The sequence below is a fragment of the Neopsephotus bourkii genome, unplaced genomic scaffold, assembly GCF_033783945.1.
Source record: "Neopsephotus bourkii isolate Nb327-2 ecotype Australia unplaced genomic scaffold, CSIRO-AGI_Nbou_v1 NB_414, whole genome shotgun sequence".
Lineage (NCBI taxonomy): Eukaryota > Metazoa > Chordata > Aves > Psittaciformes > Psittacidae > Neopsephotus > Neopsephotus bourkii.
The window spans coordinates 1,676,234-1,699,146 of NW_026900918.1; the positions used below are offsets into that span (position 1 = coordinate 1,676,234).

Genomic DNA, 22,913 nt, shown 5'->3' on the forward strand with positions numbered 1-22,913 from the left:
CCACCTTCCTCCTCTGGAAGAGATCCCGGTAAGTAACTGCTCCCTCATTCCCAACTCCAACTGCCATTCATTTTTAACCAATTGCATAGCTTTCCACTCTGCTGCCAACAATAGATTTTTGAAAGTTGAATGTGGTCACACTTGCTGTTCACCAGAGAGATTTCAGAATAATAGTTACACAACATCACAAAACCAGCTGCAAACTGCTTATTGACATGCAATTACATTTGAAAGTAAATATTCCAGTTTTGAAAAGGCATCTGTGCTATGGTCAGGAGGAGCTCAGTGCTCACTGAGGTACTTCAATAATCACAGACTGGTTTGGGTTGAAGGGACCCTAAAGCTCCTCCAGCTCCAACCCCTGCCATGGGCAGGGACCCCTTCCACTGGAGCAGCTTGCTCCAAGCCCGTGTCCAACCTGGCCTTGAACACTGCCAGGGATGGGGCAGCCACAGCTTCTCTGGACACCCTGTGCCAGCACCTCAGCACCCTCACAGGGAAGAGCTTCTTCCTGTTTCAGTCTGAACCCATTACCCCTTGTCCTATCGCTACAGTCCCTGATGAAGAGTCCCTCTCCAGCATCCTTGTAGCCCCCTCCAGACACTGGAAGCTGCTCTGAGATCTCTATGCAGCTTCTTCTCCCCAGGCTGAACAAGCCCAGCTCTCTCAGCCCGTCTCCATAGGGGAGCTGCTCCAGGCCCTGGTCATCCTTGTGGCCTCTTCTGGCCTTGCTCCAACAGCTCCATGTCCTTCTTACGCTGGGCACACCAGAACTGCACACAGTGCTGCAAGTGGAGCCACACGAGAAAATAAGCTCTGATGTCCCCTTACACCTCTGCCCTAGGGCTCTGCTGCCACTGATGAGAGGTCTGGCTGCAGTTTGTGCCCTGTGTGGAAGAGCAGAACCAGGCTTGGTAACACTCAGGTGTCATAACCCAGCACAGGAGAGCTTTACCTCACTTTGGTAGGAGACAGGTTGGCACCAGATCTCTGCTGGGGGATTATCGGACATCCCCATTGCTGTATCTCACCACAGGGCAGCAGAGTGAGGTGCTGGAAGCTGGGTCAGATAAAGCCACCAGAGCTACAGCTTAGCTACCCAGGTGAAGGGCTGAGATGAGCTGGGGCACAAGCAGAGTAAAGCTGATCCACACTGGCTGCAGAATCAGCTGCACTGCTCCAAATTAAGTTGTTTAATTCACATTAAGATCCAGACAACAACAAAAAGCAAAGCAAACATAAGCCTACCTTTTAGAGTGCAGCCTCATGAGTAAACTCTGCAAGTAACACTGAAGCAACCCAAACGCTACATAAACACAAGCATTCTATTTAGCACACTGCAGCTCTTCAGGAAAACACATCTTGATTTATTTTTAGGGAGGCAAAAGCAGGGGCTAAAATGTCCCTTTGGTGAGGCCACCCCTTGGCACCCTCAGTTTGTGTCAGCACAGAACCTGAGACCTTATTTTCAAGAACTGAAAACCACATTGCTCAAGGTTTCAAAATAACTCAGGTACCTTGGCAAGAGTTAAAGTTCCTCCCGAGCTGTTTATACGTGTGGGTAAACAGTTCACAGGCCAAGCACAGCTCTAACACTTTCTAAGTATATTTCATAACATTCTTCTGTGACTAATACTCCTTCCACAAAAATATATTTGCCTGTGTCACATTTCTGCTGAATGAGGCAGGAACCAGAGCCGTATTTTGTGGAAGTTTAAAGAAAGGCAAAATACCACTTAAAAATACAACACAGAAAAAGCAGAGGTGATGCTTATGCCAACACATGCACCGAGGTGTTTGTGCAGGGGTAAGGTGCCCATTTGGGCACTGAGTAAGGTGGCTCTTAAAAGGGGAAGTTCTAAGATGCAAATGTATTCCAGACCAGTCCACTCCAGCTCATTTTTAAGTTCATGAGCAATTCTGGCCAAAACTGCAGCTGCTTTCATGGTTATCTCAAAGACAACAAGCAAAAGAAAGGCCAGGATTTGTTACAATTGATTTATTTCAAGGGAATTGTCCTCAAAGGCTGCCTTTGGGAGGAATATTCAGCTGTTCTCCTGAATAATCCAAGACCTTCACAAAGAAATTAACATATGCCAGTAGTGGAGCTTATCCATGCGTTTAATAAATCCTTAACAAGAAGTGGAGTCTTACTGCAGGGCCTAAAAGGGTCTATTAATGTACAAAGCAGCTCTCTCTAAGCCCAGGATTTCAATTCAATCCTGATCAGATGTGACCAAAGCTTGACAGTTTAGAGCTCTCACCATACACTGCAAGAAACAAGTTTGCTGTTGTCAGTCTGGCTGCCAACTAAAGACACTTCCAAGAAACCATCAGCACCAAGTGAACCTCTTGGTGGTAAACCTGGACCAGAACTCACATGGGCAGAAGCCTCAGCATACTCAATACCAGTGGGGGATGCTGCTTCCAGCCCCATGGCTGGGGCAGCACAAGGGTGCTGGTGTGTCCATGTCAGGGCTCACCACTGTCAATCTTTGGTCTCAGTTCACAGTGGTTCTGTTTTCAGTTGACAGTCTCCTAACTAAGGATAGCAGCAAGACACAGGGCGAGAGACTAGAGAAGAGTCTATTTTGTGCATTAATAATAGTTTCATCTTTCAGACATGCAGCAATTCTACTGTACAAGTGGTGAAATGGCATTTCCCATAGCTGTCCACACCACCTTTAAAATGGTCTTGGAATGACTTAACAGCACAAAGTAAAGGCATGGATACCCCAGCCGTGGCATATTAACCAGTTTCCTCAAAACAATTTAGATTCAAAAACAGCTTTTAAAAGGAGAGGCTCATCCCATGATCTTGGCAAAGAACATGCTGTTACAGGGACATCTGACAGACAGGGTACCATTTAAATATAGCACAGCCTGAGTGCACCGAGGTCTCCACACCAGTAAACAGAAATCCAGCTTCCTCTGGCTCAGCCAACACTAGAGAACACACAGAATTAGACTGGTTTCACTTTAGTATCTTACACAGCATATTCAAAGCCAACCACCTGAAACCCAGCTGTTTATCACAGCTCCTCAAGCCTGACAGCAAACCTGCACATGAACACAGCTCCTCATTACCAAGTATCTTCATTTAAGTCTTTCTGAAAGCCACAGCATCCAGCCCTGCAGTGGGACTGCACCTCCAGCAGCTGGGAGCAGTGACACTGACCTGAGTCACAGCAGCCTTCACATTGCTCTGCAGTTATGATGACAACAGCCTCACCCATATATTTGAAAACAGACACATTGCTGCAGGGACAGGGGTAACCCCAAGCTCAGGAATCCCAGAAGGGTTTGGGTTGGAAGGTAACTTAAAGCTCATCCAGTTCCAACCCCCTTCACAGGCAGGGACCCCTTCCACTGGAGCAGCTTGCTCCAAGCCCCTGTGTCCAACCTGGCCTTGAGCACTGCCAGGGATGGGGCAGCCACAGCTTCTCTGGGCACCCTGTGCCAGCGCCTCAGCACCCTCACAGGGAAGAGCTTCTGCCTAAGAGCTCAGCTCAGTCTCCCCTCGGGCAGGTTCAAGCCATTCCCCTTGGCCTGTCCCTACATCCCTTGTCCCAAGCCCCTCTCCAGGTTTCCTGCAGCCCCTTTAGGCACTGGAGCTGCTCTAAGGTCTCCCCTTCAGGAGCCTTCTCTTCTCCAGGCTGCCCCAGCCCAGCTCTCTCAGCCTGGCTCCAGAGCAGCGCTGCTCCAGCCCTTGCAGCATCTTTGTCAGGAAACAGGGAACTGTTCTGGGAGGTGAGAAAGCTCTTGTTCCACCTGCAGCTCACACGTGCCCAGGAAAGACTCATGATCTTCATGATTCTTCTCCATTAGTACAGCATTCAAATCAATGGCTTTTGATCGCACTCAAAAAGAAGGGTTTAAATTGCTGTGCAGCCTAAGCCACAGATAAGCAGAATTAAGGGTAAAAGCTGAAACCTGTCTAGTCTAAAATTACTCAAACATTATACAGGGTAAAAAAGGATCTCATAAAAACTATGGATATGAAAAAAACCTTCAGGTTTTGAGGCGCTTTATACTAAAGCTGAAATGTTTCACAGATCTCCCTGAATCACCTGAGCTGGAGATCCCTGAAGGACATTACAATTCTTCATATTTGCAACTTGGACTGCCTGAATCGAAAACCAACAAAGTAGATCCTATAGAAAACAGTCCATAGAAGAAAAAAAACCCAAACATTGTGTACATATATTTGAGAATCTCCATAGATTTAACAAATCAAATTGTAACAGCAAATTGCACTTTTTGACATTTAAATAACCAATATTTCTTTTCTTTTCCTGAACAAAGTTACAGAAATTAAGCAAGTTTTGAAACTGCTGAGGATTCCATACCCAGCACATGCAGTAAAGTCTTTTTCTAACTCCCCTATTTGTATAAAGGGCCTTTGCTATCATAAACTTCCACCTTCTGAGCCTGTATCGGTCAGTCACCCCTGACGAAGTGACTTCTCCAAACACAACAGACTACAGGGAGGTTTGTGAGTGCTGTCACAACTTTTATGTCAATGGATTACGGAGCTCATTCACAACTCCCAACTGCAGCAGCAGATAACACTCCAGGCAGACGTCACCTTCTCTGTGGCTACAGATTGTGCAATGCCATGTTTAATCCACTCACCCAGAGGAAGAAGACATGAGCTACTTTTCACGTCAGTTAAGGCTTCCTTGTTCTGTTTTTCTCTGGTATGTGTCCCAGTTACGTGGAACTGGCAGATGGCATTAACTGCACAAGAACAAGAGACCTGTAAAATCAACCCTATCCATCAGGGACTACAGTGATAGGACAAGGGGTGATGGGTTCAAACTGAAAAAAAGGGAAGTTCAGACTGGATAAAAGGAAGTTTTTTCCTGTGAGGGTGCTGAGGCGCTGGCACAGGGTGCCCAGAGAAGCTGTGGCTGCCCCATCCCTGGCAGTGTTCAAGGCCAGGTTGGACACAGGGGCTTGGAGCAAGCTGCTCCAGTGGAAGGGGTCCCTGCCCGTGGCAGTGGGGTGGAACTGCATGAGCTTTAAGCTCCCTTCAACACAAACCAGCCTGGGATTCTGTGCCTCAGCTGATTTCCAGTCCTACCAGAAACTCTGTTGCTGTCACTGCTACAACACAGCGGCTGCAAAGAGTTTTCCTGCCTTTTCCTACTCACCTCCTTTATGGACATTTCACTGTGTTTTCTCCAAGTTACTGGAACACCTCAGGTGAGAACTAACTGCTGTCCTTCAAGTTACAAACCAGACAGCACTTAAGAGAAAAATATGTCAACTGTGAAAATAGTTGAAGCTGGGGTATGTGCCTAACCATGAGTTAACAGGACATCCTCCAGCATCATGTGGACTCATGGACTGGTATCAGGAAACATGATGCCCATGGCAGGCGGGTAGAACTGGACGATCTTAAAGTTCTTTCCAACCCAAAGTATTCTGTGATTCTATGATCAGCTGTAGTCCCAGCAAAGTGAGCCATGGGGCTGGACTCCAAGAGACCCAGGACACTACCTAGATCCAAAACTGTATTTATTGAGGAAACCATCTTTTATTAAGCATGGCCTCATTATTTTTGCTTTCCTCATCTGTTTTTCAAAGCCACGTTGCTGAAACTTCACACTCAAGCAGCATTACCTACCAGCAGCAATCGATGATGATTATACCCCATGTCTTATTGCTGTCACAGAGCTGGCTACCAGGGGACCTGCATGTTCTCACACTACTCATGTGATGAGTATCAAGCACAAGGTTCAGTTCTGCTCTTTTCTGGCTGCCAACCCCTGCTTCCTTCTGAGAACTCTCTGATTCAAGGCATTAAACTACTACAGCCCAAAACGTGGGACAGGGACATAGCACTATTTCATGAGAAGTAGTGGGACGCTGCATTCACTTCCCAGTTCTTGCAATACATACTTTAGACACTGAACGTATGACTAAGAAATTTTAACCATAGAATGGTTTGGGTTGGAAAGGACCTTAAGCTCATCCAGTTCCAACCCCCTGTCACAGGCAGGAACACCTCAGCCTAGACCATGTCACCCAAGGCTCTGTCCAGCCTGGCCTTAAACACTGCCAGGGATGGGGCAGCCGCAGCTTCTCTGGGCACCCTGTGCCAGCGCCTCAGCACCCTCACAGGGAACAGCTTCTGCCTTAGATCCCTCCTGAACTTCCCCTTTTTCAGTTTGAACCCATCACCCCTTTGTCCTATTGCTACAGTCCCTGATGAAGGCCCCTCTTCAACAGCCCTGTAGCCCACAAATTACAGGAGCAAATCTGACACACAAAAGGCTGTGCTCTCATCTCTCTATAAAGACAGAGATTTAGTTTCCTTTATCCCCTTTTTTTTTCTTGCTTCTTTTGGCTCTTCCAGTATTGGATCCCAGGCAGTTTTTATCCTCACAGTAAATTGTGACTAGTTCTCCGGTCACTGACAGTGGGATTCATATGACCTGCTCCAATTTATAGGTCACTAGAGTGTTATGATATTTATCTGCTCAGCAGCAAAACTGATGCAATGATTGAACATTCCCAAACTCAGGAGCAATCAGTGGATGAACACCACTTTTAATAGCTGGGCATAACACATTTGGGGTTGTTTTGAGTGCAAAAGCCAGGGGAGAAACAATCCCAATCATTGCAGATGGAGTTATTGAACATTGAACTGCAGTGACTATAGCCCAGGTTCAATGCTGTTTCTAAGACTAACAGCCACTGATTTTAGTTCCCAGTTTCAGACTTGGCGCTCGTGAAACCTTCAAAAGTCCCCTGACAAAGGGAGCCAGAAAAACAGTCAGGCCAGCACACAGCCTCTGCTCAGGTCAGGACACATCACAAACTGCAAATTAGACCTGCAACAAGAGACATTAGGAGAAGCAGCTATGAAAGCTGATGAAATGAGACCTAGGGAAGGCAAGTCGCAGGACTTCAGTTACACTGTCTGTAATTGTTTCTCCTCAAGCACACCCATGTGAAGGCTCACTTGCATCTGTGGTTCTACATTACACCCAGCCTAGTGCCATCACCAGTCTGCTGTAGGGGAATCCCAGTCACCCAGGTTCATGAGTCCAAATACTATCCTGGTAAAAAATAATCTCCCTGCTACTTCTAGACCTGAGACTACAGGGCATATTCCTCACCTCTGCACTCCTATTGTAATCCCATTCCCTGGAAAGCTGCATATCCTTCAACCCACTGCCCCTTGGCCTCTCCTCCTGTCATGCACAGATACATCCAGGGCTCCATCTTAGCTGAGCTGCCTGAGCCTCCCTGGGGAGCACTTTCTATTTACTTTCTACTAAGCAATTAATTAAAAACTCAGGAGATCCGTTAGGCAGTTGCAGTGGCCTTTATCAGCATTTTTCCTGTCAAGAACGAGCTCCTTACCCACTGACTCCCCTGGGATCTCTCTGCAGAGTGCAGCAGTTCCAGAGCACATTCCCAAGTGTCAGGGAGAGTCACTTTGCATTTGACAGGCAGGATTTTACTTTCTAGTAGGAGGAAATGTCTGACACTGGCATTGGCAGGAACATGTAACCAAGAGCCTGCCCAGGTACGTGCTGTTGCAGGCAGCTCTTCTCTCAGTTCTCTGGCTGCTGAATCAGCCTCCCAGCACAAAGCCACTGCCATAACAGCACTGCAATGTGTGATGCAATTACTAATACAGAACCTCATCTGCCTGCTCCTTGGCCAATATTCCTTTATGGTCACAGCTTCTGGCAAATGGGGACAAAGGTGGTGGTAATTGCTATACAGTATGAAGTCTGACAGCAAATTCATTACAAAGGGTGAAGTAAATAATAATAATAATGATAATAATAATAATAATAAATCTTTCTTTACACCCAAATTTTCTACTTTGGACTTTTCAGGTATTTAAAGTGGAGTTAAAAGCATTACTTTATACTTTATACAATATTATACCCTGATTCATTTGACTACCCTGCTACACTGTGAACTAAACACCTGGCTGCCGGCCACGGGCACATGGAATGAGTTCAAGATGAGGTCGAGTGACAAACATATCCCAGCATGCCCCAAACTTTGCTGAAGGCATCAACTAATAAACCCAGATGTGATTCTTACTTCTCATGGCCTGTACAGACAGACTGAATCACCACATAGAAACCAGGTTTACAATAGCCTGAGCAGAAGACTTAAAGCAGGTGGTTATGAAATCTCCTGGATGCTGAGAAGGCTGAACTTTGAGATGTGAAGGCACCTCAAAAAGACTGAAGGAAGATCGGATTTGTGATCAAGCCAGCTGAAGTAAGAGGGTTTATCAGTTCTGATGGTTAAAAATACTTTGGGGAAGGAAACAAAGATTGCTGCTGTGTATAACTCAGGTAAGGCCATGTCTACAGCACAGGAAAATAAAGTGTAACATTGAGTTATTTTATACTGGACACATCCAACAAACCTGGTCACATCCATGTGGATCTCAGACAATACATCTCTGTTAGCACAATTAGGACCAGTGATGAGGCTTCCTGCTTCTGAGGCTCTGGAATTACTACCTTACCTTCCACTCAAAGAACTATCACAAAACCTTTCCAGATAAAAAAGCCAACCCCAATAAACCCCCAAACCCCAATCACTTTCTCTGCCTGTAGGTACATGCAATCCATATCAAACAGCCCAAATGCCATTGCTATAACTTGTTTCTAACCCCTGTTGAGAAGTATAGAAATAACCAGTTTAGTCTTTTCCACTACAACTGCTCCCAGGTAGCCACCTGCAGCTTGACTGGACTCAATGAGGTTCACTCAGCTCTACAAAGAATAGCTAGAGAAGGCACCCCCAAAATTATGTGATGAACTCCTACCAGAAGGATCACTCCTTTTAAGCCGAATTCAAACAGAAAACTCCCCTCCCCCTCCCCCCAATTCTAGCAGCAAAAGACAGTACTGAAAGAGATCAAAAAGGATCATATGTGCTGCAAATGACTCGTTTTGAAACAAACACCAATTTAGCCTACCCAGCACACACCTTTCTCTGTGAGAGCACAACTTTTAACATGTTCTTAAAAGCTTAGGTTTGGACAGTTTTCTGCACAAGCTTCACTTAGGATTAGTCTAGACAAACTACTCCATTTCAACCATAAGATCAGACCATAGAAGAGCCTCTAACATGGATGGTATTATAGAAAACAAAGACAATTGTGACAACATGAGCAAATCTCATAGAGGCTGCTTTGCAAAAGAGCATTTTTTAAAGTGAAATAAGTACAAAGAGGTTATTAACAGCATCAAGTCTATTTTACTAAAGGGTGACTGTCATCCTAAATAAAATCACTCCATTGTAACAAAGGCATGTGTAAATCCAGTGTGAAGAATAACACCTCTCACAAGCAGCTTTGTCTACAGACTAAGCCACAGTTTTTGAACCCAATAATTCACTCTTGTGATGCTTACATCACTGAAAGTGCTTCGGTGAACTGAGGGCAGAAGTATTTATAACCCTTAAATCCAGGTGACTGTCAGCAGTGCAGTGTCACAGTGCCAGCACCGGGGTAAACAAGGACACACCTCAGAAGGGAGAGCTGAGCCTCTCTGTTGATCCCCGAGACACAACCTCCTTGCGATTCACAGGTCACGAGTCCAACGCCAGCAGGAAGGAGTGTGATGATAAGGCAGACACAGAGAACACAGGTGAATTTTCTGCCTTACAGCCATAACTGACTGCAACAACAAGGTTTGTGCTTGCAGCAGAGGCATTCAAAACACTCTTCCTGCAGAGGTGTGTTCCGAGCCTCCCAGGTTTATACCCAAGACTTGGCATTAGCATTACCCCTTCCTTGAAGGGCCTAAGGTCATTGAGAAAACAACACAGGGAATCCAACAGCAGGATCAGAGACAGGGAAAGGCATCACACAAAACGGCGCCTATGAGCAGAGGCAGGCTGAGGTCTCACCTACTGCACCCATATAGGGGAAAACCCCTCAGAATGCTCCCTTTCAAACCACAGCAGGGCCAGATAGGAAGGAGGAAAGGGAAGGTGTAGATTCAAACCTAAAAACGTACAGCCTCCAACAGACCACGCACAAGAGGGCAGTGTGACCAACCAGCACCCTGAGAGGAGGATGCTTCCTGCTCTGGAGGTGGTGGTCACAAGTAGCAGCCTCACCAAGGAGCACTGGGTAAAGTCAAGCCCCCGAGGCCTCTTACACAGTCCAGGAGAAAGGTCCAGTCCCCTGCCAGGCAGTGCAGGAGAGGCCCCAAAGGTCCCTCTCCAAGTAAACACGGGGTAGGTGGAAGCACCCCCTCAGTGCACACTAAGACCCCACACGCACACACCACAGAGGGGCAGGTCTCCCTCTACCTCCTCCCCGCCCCACAGGCCCCTCTAGAACAGCGGAGTCACTGCGAACCGCACAGACACCCCCTCAGCGCTCGCAGAGGTGGGGGAAGACCTCGAGCTCCAAAGGCCTCTTCCGAGCCGTGAAGGGCCTCAGTCCCCGCGGACACAGAGCACAACCGGCGGCCCCATGCCCGTAAATCACCCTCAAAGCATTAAGAGGGGCCGGGAAGGCTCCTAAAGCTTCTCCCCAGCTCAGAGAGCGAGAAAGAGCCCCCACGGTGCCTTAAGACCCCCAGGAGAAAGGGCAAGCCCCACCAGGCCCCGCACGCCCCTCACCCGCCCTTAGGCCTCACTCACCGCGTCCCCGCCGAGGCCGCTCCCTCCGCCTGGCAGAGGGCGGGGTCCCGCCGCTAAGCCCCTCCCCTTCCGGGCCGCTTTCTGATTGGCTCCGCGGTCAGAGCCGGCTGGCCAATGGGAACCGAGAGATGCCGGTGGGGTGGCGGGTGCGTGGGCCTTGGTACCGCCGCTCCGTGCTCCCGGTCCGGTCCCGGTCTTCATCCCATGGGGTGCCCGGTCCCGCCGGGCCGCTCCCAGTGCCGACAAAGGATGACACCGGCTGTTCGAGCTGTGCCCCGGCATCGTCCCGAGAGCGCTCCGTCCTCTGCGGCTGGATGGGACCCCGGGAGAACCGGTGCTGGCAGCGAACGGCGCCCAAACGCCCCGGTCGGAAGTGGCGGCGGCTGTGGTGAAGGTGACGCGGGGCCGCAGCACCGGGAGTGGGGCGGGGGGAATCCCCGGGCCCTGGGCGCTGGCCCCGCCGCTCTCCTGCCTCCCGCCGCTGAAGCTCGTTTCGATTTCGTTTCCCGGAAGGATCGCGCTGAAGCCGCAGCGGCCACAGGGACGGGACCCGCCCGCGCCGGACACCGGGGGGTACCGCGGTGGGCACCGGCCGCCCGCCGCCACCGGGGATGCAGGTAAGGGCTGCCCCCCCCCGGTCCCTATGTCCCCGGTTTGCTAACCTCAATGGGGGCTGGAAGTTGTGGAAGTTGATGCTGGGAAGCGGGGTGACCCCCATCCTCCTCCAAATGGCCTCAGGGAGCCCGGAGCAGCGGGGGGGGCTCCATACCCCCCATTTGGGACCAAGCAGAAAGCGGCTCTCGCCGGGGGTTTGTTTTCATCCCCTTTTCCTTGCTTTTCCCCCTCAAACCTTTCCAAGGATAACCCTTCCTCACAAAGCAGGGAAATGCTGGCATGTGGAAGCAGCAAAGCAGTAAAAAAAGCGAGAGCAGGAAACTGGTGTAAAGTGATAATATCAAGTACTAACAACTCAGAAGGAATCTCTTATTCCCTAGAAATCTTTAGGAGCAGGAAAAATACCAACCACTCGTTCTGTTTTTATTGTAAGCCTTATTGTAAGGGAGGCACACAGATGGGAGGAAACTAAAATATCTTTTATTAGAGAAGTTTTAGGCAAAATACTCCACTAATTTCTTTCACTTTGATTTTCCCCTGTAGCTTATTGCTCAAAATGAATCTGAAAGGTCTCTTGTGTTCCTGTTCAAAGTTTAAACTGGATTTTCACTGGTTTCCTGTGTGTCACAGAGCTGCTTGTGCTTTGCTAAACCTCCCAGCCAGGCAGCAGTCACTCCTGCTAGCAGGGAGTTGAGGCACACTCATCCTCCTGCTGAAGAAAACCCCTTGCCCATCACCAAACTCCAACATTCCTCCTGCTGGAAGGGTCACAGGGAATCAGAATGAACCAGGTTGGGAAAGCCCTTTAAGCTCACCCAGTTCAACCCTTACCCCAGCACTGCCAAGGCCACCCCTGACCCATGGCACTGAGGCCTCGTCTCCACGCTGTGTGAACACTTGCAGGGACGGTGCCTGCAGCCCTGCCCTGGGCAGCCTGTTCCAATGCCTGAGCACCCTCTGGGGCAGGAATTGTTCCTCAGCTCCATCTAAACCTGCCCTGGTGCAGCTTGAGGCCGGTTCCTCTTGTCCCATCCCTTGTTCCTTGGGAGCAGAGCCCAGCCCCTCCTGGCTCCATCCTCCTGTCAGGCAGTTGGAGGCAGCCATCAGGTCCCCCCTGAGCCTTCTCTTCTCCACACTGAACCCCCCAGGTCCCTCAGCCCTTCCCCATCACACTGTGCTCCAGGCCCTGCCCCAGCTCCGCTGCCCTTCTCTGGCCCCGCTCCAGCCCCTCAATGTCTCTCCTGTAGTGAAGAGCCCAGAGCTGAACACAGGATTCGAGGTGCGGCCTCACCAGTGCCCAGTGCAGGGGATGGTGAAGTGTTTTCCCCGGGAGGATGAGGCACTTTGCTCCTGTGCTCCTCCTTCTGGGGACACCAGCTCTGCGTTTAAAATACATCCGGCACCATCTGCTTTCCCACTGCACATCCTGATGTTCTTCAGCCCTGATTTTCAGGGGGGCTCAGCTCATCTGACCGCTCTATGCACTGAGGAGCTCTGGCTGCTCTGACCGCCTCCAAACATCCAGCTGAGCGGGTGTTGGAGCTTCAGAAAATGCTATTTGTAGGCTAAACTGTTAATTTTCCAGAGAATGACGCTGATAAATTGCTGGGATTCACATTAATAGACTTTTGAAGGAAATCATTATCTGCCTGGCTGGCAGCAATATTTCAGGATCTAGATGGGGCGGAAAGGATGAGAGCTCCCTCCTGGCTCACGTGCTCCGGGTGAGATCTGGAGGCAGAGATGCTGATGATGGGGCTGCTTCTCCTCCCAGCACAAACCATCTTCCCCATTCAGTGATGCTGGAGGGGCTCTTTAGTGAATAACCAAGAGGAAGGAGTAATTCTTGAGGTTCTGGGATTTCATGGCATGTGAGCAAGATGAGCAGACATCTCCCTAAACTATGGGTTGGCTATTCCTATTTATGCCCAAATGGTCCCTGCAGAAAAAGTTAGATATCTCTTCATACAGTGATATTAAGACAAAAATCTAAGCTCTATTACCAGTTTTACTTTATTTTAATGACTCTAAAGAATTGAAGGGCTCTCCTTAACCCTAAGGCATCCAACAAGCACCTGAGGGTGCTCCAGGAAACAGGAACCAGCACAGGCACCTGGCTCTGCCAGGTTTGGCTCCGTCTTTTACTTCCCTGCAGTCATGGAGCCCTGGGGATGGATATCCCACATCCAGAGCCTGGATGAGGGCAGGTACTCAAGGAAAGGTGCTCAAGAGCTGGGGAAAGAGTGGGGGATCTCTGCTTACTAATGGTGTCTTGGGCAAGCAGAGATTCATCCTGGGGCTGACAAAGGACCTAGACCCAGTGTGGAAGAGCAGCACACAGCACATCATGCTGCTGTGAGAAACCAGATTGGAGCAGTAATTACTGTGGTGGAGCCATATCCAAAGCAAAGGCAGGACCAGAGCTGGGAATTCCCCCCACTGATGTGTTTGATCTCTTTTCCCAGGGTCAAGCAGCCATCAGCTCTCCCAGCTCTGTTGTCACAGCTTCGATACCAGCCCCATCCCAGGCCAGGCACCCACCCAGCAGCGAGGGGGAGATCTTCACGCTTCCAGGCGGGCTGAGTGAGTCGATGTTGAGCAAGTCAACGCTGCTTAAAACCCCACAAGTTCCCACAGGGTGGAATATTGTGGGTACAGCCGTGGTGTCCCACCCAGAGCCCACTCCCTGTGGTCAAGGGGCACAAGATGGACCAGTCATCAGGGTTCACTTTCCCTCTTAGGGGTGCTTTTGGCTTGAGTTCTTAATCTAGAGGGAAAGTTTGGTGATAGAAACGATCAGCATCCCGCCTTGCCCTCCCCCCCCCCCAGCAGTTTTGGAGCTGGAGACTTGAGTTGTTTCAGAGAATGCCCCTGGTTTCAGGAATCCAGCCCTCCCTGTGGAGCAAGGACGACGTGATCCACTGGCTAAGATGGGCTGAGACAGAGTTCTCCCTTCGGCCAGCTGACGACAGCAAGTTTGAAATGAACGGCAAAGCCCTGTGCATCCTCACCAAGGATGACTTCAGATATCGAGCTCCGAGCTCAGGTTAGACTCAGTGCAAGGGTGTTTCTGAGGCCCACCCAAGTACAGCACAAGCTGGGTCCCAGCAGGCTTTAGCTCTGACCAGTTGGGTGCTGGAGACAAGGACAGCCCTCTACCTTTAATATATCTGGACTGTAAATGCTTTGGGATGGGAACAACCTCTTTGTGGCACAGAAATCTAAGCAACAACATCAACTGAGAGAGACTGTAACACCAAGTCATCTGAGCAGACTTCCCTTCCCTGCAGGTGATGTGCTATATGAAATACTTCAGTACATTAAGACTCAACGCAGAGTTCTGGTGTGCAGCCCTTTGCTGAACTCACCCTTCAGAGAAGCCAGGAGCACAGAGAAAGGTATGATGGAGAATGGCAGCTGTCTGTCAAGCAGAACTTGTCCTCAGCTACAGTGGGTTGCGTGCATCTGGGGTTTGAAACTCAAGCAGCTAAATCCATCCCATCCTATTTCAGGGTAGCAGGACAGTCCTGGAAGTGGCAGCCAGGTCCAACAGAGTCCAGGTCATTAGGAAAGCTTTTAGTGATGAAGCAGGTCTGATCAGATCAAGTCTAGGTGGGTCCATGGTGGCCAGGCAAGGCTATAGCTACATTAGGAAGTCTATCTATGGATTGAGATCTGGATCAGAGGGTTGATAACCAGGCAGAGGCACAACCCTGGCTAGAAACCAGTCCTCCTGCAGCATAGCTGGGAAAGGAATGGGGATCCAGGGCTGAGCTTAAATAGAGCTTCTGGGCCAATGGGGAGAGGCCCAGGTGAGGCTGGTCAGGGCCAGTGAGGCTTATGTGTGCCCATAAGGGAAGTGGCTTTGCACTGAGGTGGCTCTGGGAGTGTTTTCCTCAGTTCTTTTGTCAGTTCAGCTGTAGGGTGATGAGCATCTTAAGCCTCCACAACAATTTACAGTACAAGAATCTGTATTCTGGTGCAATCACCTGTTCCAGCTTTTCTTCTGTATCTGCTCCTCACTCTCCTTGGCATCTCCATTAATCCCCCTGGACCTCCTGCTGCTCTTGCCTTGGGAAAATCCCATGGTTTCCTTAGGATCCCTGTCCTCTGTCTGGGCTGATAACCAGCCTGGGCTGTCCCTTCTCACTGATTCTGGAGCTTTGCAAGATCTCCTGGTACCTGCTGTCGTGCACCACAGGGTTGCTTTGGCTTTGTTTTATTTCCAGGGATGGGCTGCAGCGCTGAGGCTGCTCCAATGGCTGTTTCCTCCTGCCTGGGTTGTGCAGAACAGCCCATGTCCTGCAGCCATGCAGGGCCACTGAACCTCTCCTATCACAGCTCGGAGGGCAGCTGCAGGGCAGATGCCAGCTGCTCCTTTCCTACAGCCCTGTCAGCCCCAGTGGATGGGAGAATTGCAGGTAAACCTGAATTTATAGCCTGGTTCCGGGGGGCAGTGAGCTTGTGCTTTGTCCTGTCTGCCCATCTGTCTCGCCTTGGTCTGTTCCATGCGGCAGTGGGTGCTTCCCTGCCTCAGCTTCCTCACCGGAAAAACTGCAGTTCCTGTTAATGCTTTGAGATCATGGAATCCCAGACTGCTTTGGGTTGAAGGGACCTCAAAGCTCCTCCAGCTCCAACCCCTGCCACGGGCAGGGACCCCTTCCACTGGAGCAGCTTGCTCCAAGCCCCTGTGTCCAACCTGGCCTTGAGCACTGCCAGGGATGGGGCAGCCACAGCTTCTCTGGGCACCCTGTGCCAGCGCCTCAGCACCCTCACAGGGAAGAGCTTCTGCCTAAGAGCTCAGCTCAGTCTCCCCTCGGGCAGGTTCAAGCCATTCCCCTTGGCCTGTCCCTACAGGCCCTTGTCCCAAGCCCCTCTCCAGGTTTCCTGTAGGCAAATAATCCATCATAAAAAGTGCTGTGCATGAGCTCTGGGCTCTTCTCTTCATTACCATTGCTAGCACGTGCAGTTCTGTTGCTGACTCACCCTCACTGGAGCCTTAGTGGGAGCTTTGTGCCTATTTATTCTCCCCCAACACTCAGACTGCAGGTTGCTGTGGGATTATGTGTACCAGCTCCTCTCTGACAGCCGCTATGAGCCTTACATCAAGTGGGAAGATAAGGAAGCCAAGATCTTTCGGGTTGTGAACCCTGACGGGCTTGCCCAGCTCTGGGGCAACCACAAGGTAAATGCAGTTGGGAACCAATCTGTCGTTCCTGGGCTTCTGCATGTTGCTTTCAGGACCTGCTCTCCAGAGCTGATGGTACAGGGATTGGGAAGGGTGAGACAGTGGATGCAGGGCTGGTGAGAGATGCCAACCTCCTGTGATTAAGGAGGGAGGCTTTCTTATCCCCTAGGAAGCAAACTGTAATGGATATGGACCCAGCAGCAAGGCTGGGTTGGAGACCCATGCTGCAGCTTGCAGTGCCCAAGAACCACCTCAAATGCCTCATGTGTGGTCCTGCTGCAGACAGACCCAAGCCACGTGTCAGTGCTTTTATACAGATCTCCCAGTTCTTTTCTCTTTCCAGAACCGGATGAATATGACCTATGAGAAGATGTCACGAGCACTCAGACATTACTACAAACTCAACATCATCAGAAAGGAGCCAGGGCAGAAGCTGTTATTCAGGTGAGCTGGAGCAGATCAGAGGTGCCTGGGGCACGGGAAGGTGATGGGCTCCAGATGTTGGCAGCTGCTTCATCCAGCAAGATCCCCAGTGACACCAGGTCTGAAGTTGACCTCCAGACAGAGGAAGGGGTGAAAATAAGCCAAGGGCCTCTTGGTTTCAGTGCTGGCTGCTTCCTTGGGACTGGTTTGGAGTTAAAATGCCAGCCCTGGACTGGTGAGTACTGAGCTTTGTCTTCCAGGCTTGGTGCATCCTGGGTGCAAAGCAAGAGCTGGGATGCTTAGCAAAGCCAAGGATGGCAGATACCCTCTGGCGAGGTGCAGAGCTCAGCTGATGAGGGCAAGAGCTCCAGGATTTAGAGCCTGGTTTGGGGTGGGACATGCTCTTAAAGCCACTCAGCAAATGTATTACAGGTTTTTGAAGACTCCTGGGGAGATCATCCATGAGAAATCCATCAAGGTGGAGCAGCTGGAGCAGGAAAGCGAGGACCAGGAAGACTTGAAAGAAGACCCACTGGAGGTTTCACCATAGGAAGTCATTGATGATGGCACTTGCAGTGCATCACAGACTTGTGCTCTGCTGGGGCATGCTGGTGTCTGGCATCTCCTGGACACGAGGCCACAGAGCTGCTCCTGCGTCTCAAAACCCACCCTGAGCCAAAGCAGTGACACCTCTGGGGCTTCATTAGCAAAACACACCCAGAAGCTGTCCCTCAGCCCCAAAGTGCAGGAGAACACTGGCTCGTCTCCTGCTCGCTTCTTTTCTCTCCTTTGGGGAGGAAGCCTGACATTTTTGCTGTGTAACTTTGGTTGCTTGCCATTAAGGTTCAAACTTGCTGGTAAAGACCATTCTTGCAGCGAGATGTGCTGAGTAAAGAGCACTGGGGCATGTGCTTTGGGTTGAGCATCTACCCCAGTGCCTTTGCAGTGAGCGGTGGCCTGGAGCCTGACCACACTGCTCTGGATCTGAGCCACTTCCCAGTTTGAGAATGGACTTCCACTGCGGAGACTGCAGTCCCACTGTCCTGTGGGCTTGCTCCTGTGGTTAAGGGTGGGATTGTGCTGAACCATCTGCCTGCATCGGGCCTGGCTGGAGATCCAGGCTGCATGGATGCCCTAAGCTGGGTCTTGTTTTAACTTCTTTCCTTCTTCATTGCTGTTTGTAATTAGCTGTGTAAGTAATGAGAAGAGAAACACAGCCAGTAATGAACGTTACTCATGGTCAGAAATGTGGTTACTCAGGGTCAGAAATGTGGCTTGAAGTCGGAAGCAGGAATGCCAGCCACCCCCTGGCACTGTCAGTGCCCTGCGAGGAACAACTGTGTGTGTGAAATCCAAAAATAGCCACTAATATTTTCAGATGGCTTTTCCTTGAGCAAATAAACCTGGGGCTGTTTAAGGTTGAAAATCCCTCTGCCTGCTGGTTGAAGGCCTGAAACTGGGGAAACCCAAACCTTCCTCATTGAAAACCAGCTCCTTTGCGCACCCAGATCTTGTCCCCAGGCTTGGCAGCCCTAAACCAGAGTGCAGCAGCTGAGCATCCAGGCTGGGAAAGCCCTTTAATCCCATCCAGTCCAACCCTTACCCCAGCACTGCCAAGGCCACCCCTAACCCATGGCACTGAGGCCTCGTCTCCACGCTGTGTGAACACTTGCAGGGATGGTGCCTGCAGCCCTGCCCTGGGCAGCCTGTTCCAATGCCTGAGCACCCTCTGGGGCAGGAATTGTTCCTCAGCTCCATCTAAACCTGCCCTGGAGCAGTTTAATCGGTAAAGACAGTGCAAACACGTGGTGAGGTGACAAGCGCAGGTACCGGTTGTGAAGCAGCATTTGTGGCTTATAGGAAAAGGTGGGTTCCTTCCAACCCTGGTTTTGCAGCACTGCAGAAATGATCCTGCTGCCTCATACCCGCTCCAGACCCTTTCCCAAGCCCAAGTTACAGTCTTGGGGCTGCAGCAGCACCAACGTGGGGCAGTGATGCTGTGAGTGGGTCTGGGAGCTGTCTTGTGAAAAGCTTTGGTGGGGATTGGTGACTAAGTCTTTCATCAAAACTGGTTGGTGCCAACCTGAAACTGCAGCCCCCTTTGCTGCAGCTGGTGCTGCTCCTGCAAAACTGCTTTACAACCGTTAACTGAAGCCTGGGGATGCTGGTGGGCTGTAGGTGGTGGGAGATGTGAGTGCTGGTTGCCAAAGCTCCAGCAGAACGACATCTCCAGAAACACTGCCTGGGTAGTTCTGCTTGCAGAAAACATCACCAGCTCCTTGCAAAACCCAAGTGTTCGATGAGGAGAGAGATGGAGGAGAAGGAAGTGAGAAGCTCGAGTGGGTAAATGAGCAGTGACACAGGGCTTGGGAGAGCCTGACGAGGAGAAGGGGCTGGAGGTTACCCAGCACCCAGCCAAGCTGCAGCCTGGGGATGGACCACAGCAGGAAGGGGCAGTGAAGCACCAGACCACTTCCTTCTTTCCGCCTAGGGCAGAGGAAATCCAGATCTTTTTTTGGGTGAAACCCAGCAGAGTCAGCGTTAAGACCTGCCCAGGCCTGAGGGACAGCTTTGGGAATGCAGACCCTTCCTTGGTACCTGTCCCATCCTGTTCCTGTGCAGCTCTTGGAATACGCACCCATGGATGTGTTTTTCCTAACACAGATGTCCTAACTTATCCTAACAAGACGTTCCCGTGTTTTCTTGCTATGGAAACAGCCCTGAGGGCTCCTGAGCGTCCCTCACTTCAGCCTGTGTGGTTTGTTTTGCTGGAGCAGGTGACAGTTGGTGACCCCAGTGCTCTCTTCACCTGCTGTTCCTGCTATGGGTAAGGATCCCGCTGGACTTGGATGGGGATTTGGCTGCCAAAAGCCCTCAAGTCTCCTTGTGCTGAGTAACAGGGCTCCAGAGGCATCTTGGAGGGTGCAAATCAAGGCTCACCTTTGGAAGGATGGGCTGCAGCGATAAGCTCTTTCCATGCTCTCAGGAAGCCCTCGTGTCCTTCCTGGCACGATGTATCTCTTCCCTGCAGTAAACAGAAGCAGGAGGGCTGTAAACCTGCTGCTTTCCTGGAACACAGACCCATCCCTTTGGGTAAACAGCTGAGTAACAGCTGCTTGTGCAGGGTATTGGTGTGGGGAGGGAGAGCACGCAGCAGTCTCATGGGGACTGTCACCATGGCTGGAGACCAGGGTGGTGGCACACGCAGGTGGCTGCCCCATAGGGCTTCTCCAAAGGTCTGCAGGTTCTTCATTCCCTGGAGGTCCCCATTTGTGCTTCATCAACCCCTGGTCCAGTGGTGTTTGGGTCAGGGTGATGCACAGCAGCAAGCTGGATGCTGGAGAGGGCCTCTTCATCAGGGACTGTAGTGACAGGACAAGGGGTGATGGGTTCAGACTGAAACAGGGGCAGTTCAGGTGGGATCTAAGGCAGAAGCTCTTCCCTGTGAGGGTGCTGAGGCGCTGGCACAGGGTGCCCAGAGAAGCTGTGGCTGCCCCATCCCTGGCAGTGCTCAAGGCCAGGTTGGACACAGGGGCTTGGAGCAAGCTGCTCCAGTGGAAGGGGTCCCTGCCCGTGGCAGGGGTTGGAGCTGGAGGAGCTTTAAGGTCCCTTCATCCCAAACCAGTCTGGGATTCTACTGTTCTGAGAACATTCATGCTCATGTGTGCCTGCTGCTGCCTTGCATGGCTCATCTACTGAGGAGAGCACCTAAAATCAGTTGCAGGGCTGGAGAAAAAGAGTTGGATCTGGGGGCTGGTGCCTGTCACCCTCTTGGGTCAGAGGAACTGGGCTGAGAGGTTTCCACCAAGGCCACATGTTGGCTGTGCTGTCTGTCCAAAGCGTGGCTGTTGCCACAGCACCACCGTTGTGGGTCACATCTGAACCTCCACCTACCTTTGTGCCCAGGAAGGGATCTCTGTGGTCCACCGAAAGCACATCTGCCTCTAGCACCAGTTGGGTTGGCCATGGCTTTGGCTAGCCACATGTTGAAGACCACCAAGGATGGTGACCCCTGTGGACACCCGTTTGAGGTTGTCTCACCCTCCTGCATAGGAGGCTTTTCCTGATGTCCAGCCTCAGCCTGGAGCCTGTCTGCCTGGTTCCAGAGAGATCTGGGTGATCTGACTCCTGCCTTCTCCTGAGCCCACTGTAACCCCTATGCAGGGAATGCCGCTCCCTTGGCTTTTCCCATCTTTTGGAGCAAGTTCCTGTAAATAAACTGGTTTTCCCCTGCTTCCCTGTTCATTCAGTTCTGCTTTTCCAGCATTGCTGGCCTGAAATACCAGCCTCCCATTGTGTACTCCCTCCCCATAACCCCATTTCGAGTTCACTTTCTCATTCCCACCCAGTGCTGGAAATGGGCTTTTGCTTTGTCCCAGGGCTCTTGCAAACATCTTTTTCTTGTGTTTCTCTCCTATTAGGATCGAGCATGTCCCTAATCCCAAAAAGGTTCTAAACCTGGATCAAGGACAAGATCCAGAATTACAGTTCAAGTTGAGATTTTTCCTGGAGTCACTATGGGATCCCATCTTTAGGCTGTGTCCAGAAACGCTACTACAAAGAGGAAAAGTCAACACTGATTCCCAGTCTAATCCTGAGAAGCCCTCCATGAGCAGGGACAGTGTTTGGACTTGGCCTTGGGTGCTCTTCAGTAGCAAGGTCTCCAGACTGGAGAGGACCAAACTGTGCCCCATCACCAGAGTGGATTTGGCTTTTCATTTTGTGGGTGCTACAGAGGAAAAACCCACCAACATGGATTGTGAAACTCCTCATGGACAGGAATCGACCTGCTGATGGAAGGACGTGCTCATATGCCAGTTAGCACCCAGCTCCTCATGGGTTAATTATTTATCAGGGGTAGATGGCGATGCTGAAAAACAAAGCCAGGGAATTCCTGATCAATACCAGGCTGACTCATCTGCGGAGGCTCAGGAGAAGTGCAGGGGAATGAACTGGATCCCTCACACTTATAGGACATTATGGCACAGAAAGTTTGTGGAAAAAGTCATGCCGGCCAGTTTCAATGGGATGCTGAACCCTTATCAGGAATAGACCATTCTTATCCAGGGGGGAGCTGGATAAAAGGGCAACATCGTCCTGAGTGGAAACGAGAGAAAATGAAGCAGTGCTCAGGAGGAGCTTTCCATCTGCATCCAGCACCATCCCGCAAGGTGCAGTGCAACATATTGCCATCAGATGGCAAAATAGCGATGGGGATGGTGGGACACGGGCACAGGGGTGCAAGGGGATGGCTGTGGGGCCAGATGGATCTGTGGTTACACAGGTGTAAAGAGTCGCTTGGCCCAGGGGCAGATGTTGAGTTGTACAACCTGGGAGATGCTCTGTCCCCGGGCAAGGCTGAATGGAGCTATGGGTGTGCAATAGATCCAGGTCCTGTTTCACAGTTTAGGGTGGGTGCATGGGCCTGTCTGAAGGACCCCAGGAAGGGTTTCAGAGATGTTGTAGTTCAGTCATAGACTCAGAGTCACAGCCTGGTTTGTTCTGGAAGGGACCTTAAGGCTTCTCCAGCTCCAACCCCTGCCACGGGCAGGGACCCCTTCCACTGGAGCAGCTTGCTCCAAGCCCCTGTGTCCAACCTGGCCTTGAGCACTGCCAGGGATGGGGCAGCCACAGCTTCTCTGGGCACCCTGTGCCAGCGCCTCAGCACCCTCACAGGGAAGAGCTTCTGCCTAAGAGCTCAGCTCAGTCTCCCCTCGGGCAGGTTCAAGCCATTCCCCTTGGCCTGTCCCTACAGGCCCTTGTCCCAAGCCCCTCTCCAGGTTTCCTGCAGCCCCTTTAGGCACTGGAGCTGCTCTAAGGTCTCCCCTTCAGGAGCCTTCTCTTCTCCAGGCTGCCCCAGCCCAGCTCTCTCAGCCTGGCTCCAGAGCAGAGCTGCTCCAGCCCTCGCAGCATCTCCATGGCCTCCTCTGGTCTCACTCCAGCAGCTCTGTGTCTTTCCTGTGCTGAGGACTCCAGAGCTGGATCAGGACTGCAGGGGGGGTATCACCAGAGCAGAGCACAGGGGCAGAATCAGCTCCCT

General features: G+C 51.0%; 2 protein-coding genes across 6 annotated transcripts in view; one reads left to right on the top strand and one right to left on the bottom strand.

Annotated features, from left to right (window-relative positions):
* KCTD20 (potassium channel tetramerization domain containing 20) overlaps positions 1–10,766 on the bottom strand; it is a 28,144-nt gene extending 17,378 nt beyond the window's left edge. Inside the window, exons 1-2 of one of the 3 annotated variants that reach the window (XM_061349525.1) lie at positions 10,648–10,688; positions 4,010–4,127 (exon numbers count right to left, since the gene is read on the bottom strand). The gene's annotated coding sequence lies outside the window, so the exon portion shown is untranslated. Of the gene's footprint in view, positions 1–4,009; positions 4,128–9,518; positions 9,605–10,647 lie in introns of those variants that run through there. The other 2 variants (XM_061349523.1, XM_061349526.1) reach the window with 2 other exon arrangements.
* A 163-nt stretch (positions 10,767–10,929) lies between these two features.
* ETV7 (ETS variant transcription factor 7) lies at positions 10,930–18,106 on the top strand. Of its 3 annotated transcripts, none has more exons than XM_061349528.1 (8): positions 10,930–11,264; positions 13,728–13,845; positions 14,144–14,308; positions 14,553–14,660; positions 15,492–15,683; positions 16,305–16,447; positions 16,794–16,894; positions 17,292–18,106. In XM_061349528.1, exons 1-8 carry the CDS (start codon positions 11,259–11,261, stop codon positions 17,311–17,313), a joined length of 855 nt encoding a protein of 284 aa, XP_061205512.1. In that variant the 5' UTR covers positions 10,930–11,258; the 3' UTR covers positions 17,314–18,106. The 3 variants fall into 3 exon arrangements, with proteins under 3 accessions (XP_061205512.1, XP_061205511.1, XP_061205513.1); XM_061349527.1 differs by having other exon boundaries at positions 10,932–11,264; positions 17,306–18,106; XM_061349529.1 differs by lacking the exon at positions 14,144–14,308 and having other exon boundaries at positions 10,933–11,264; positions 17,306–18,106.
* Positions 18,107–22,913: the final 4,807 nt, after the last annotated feature.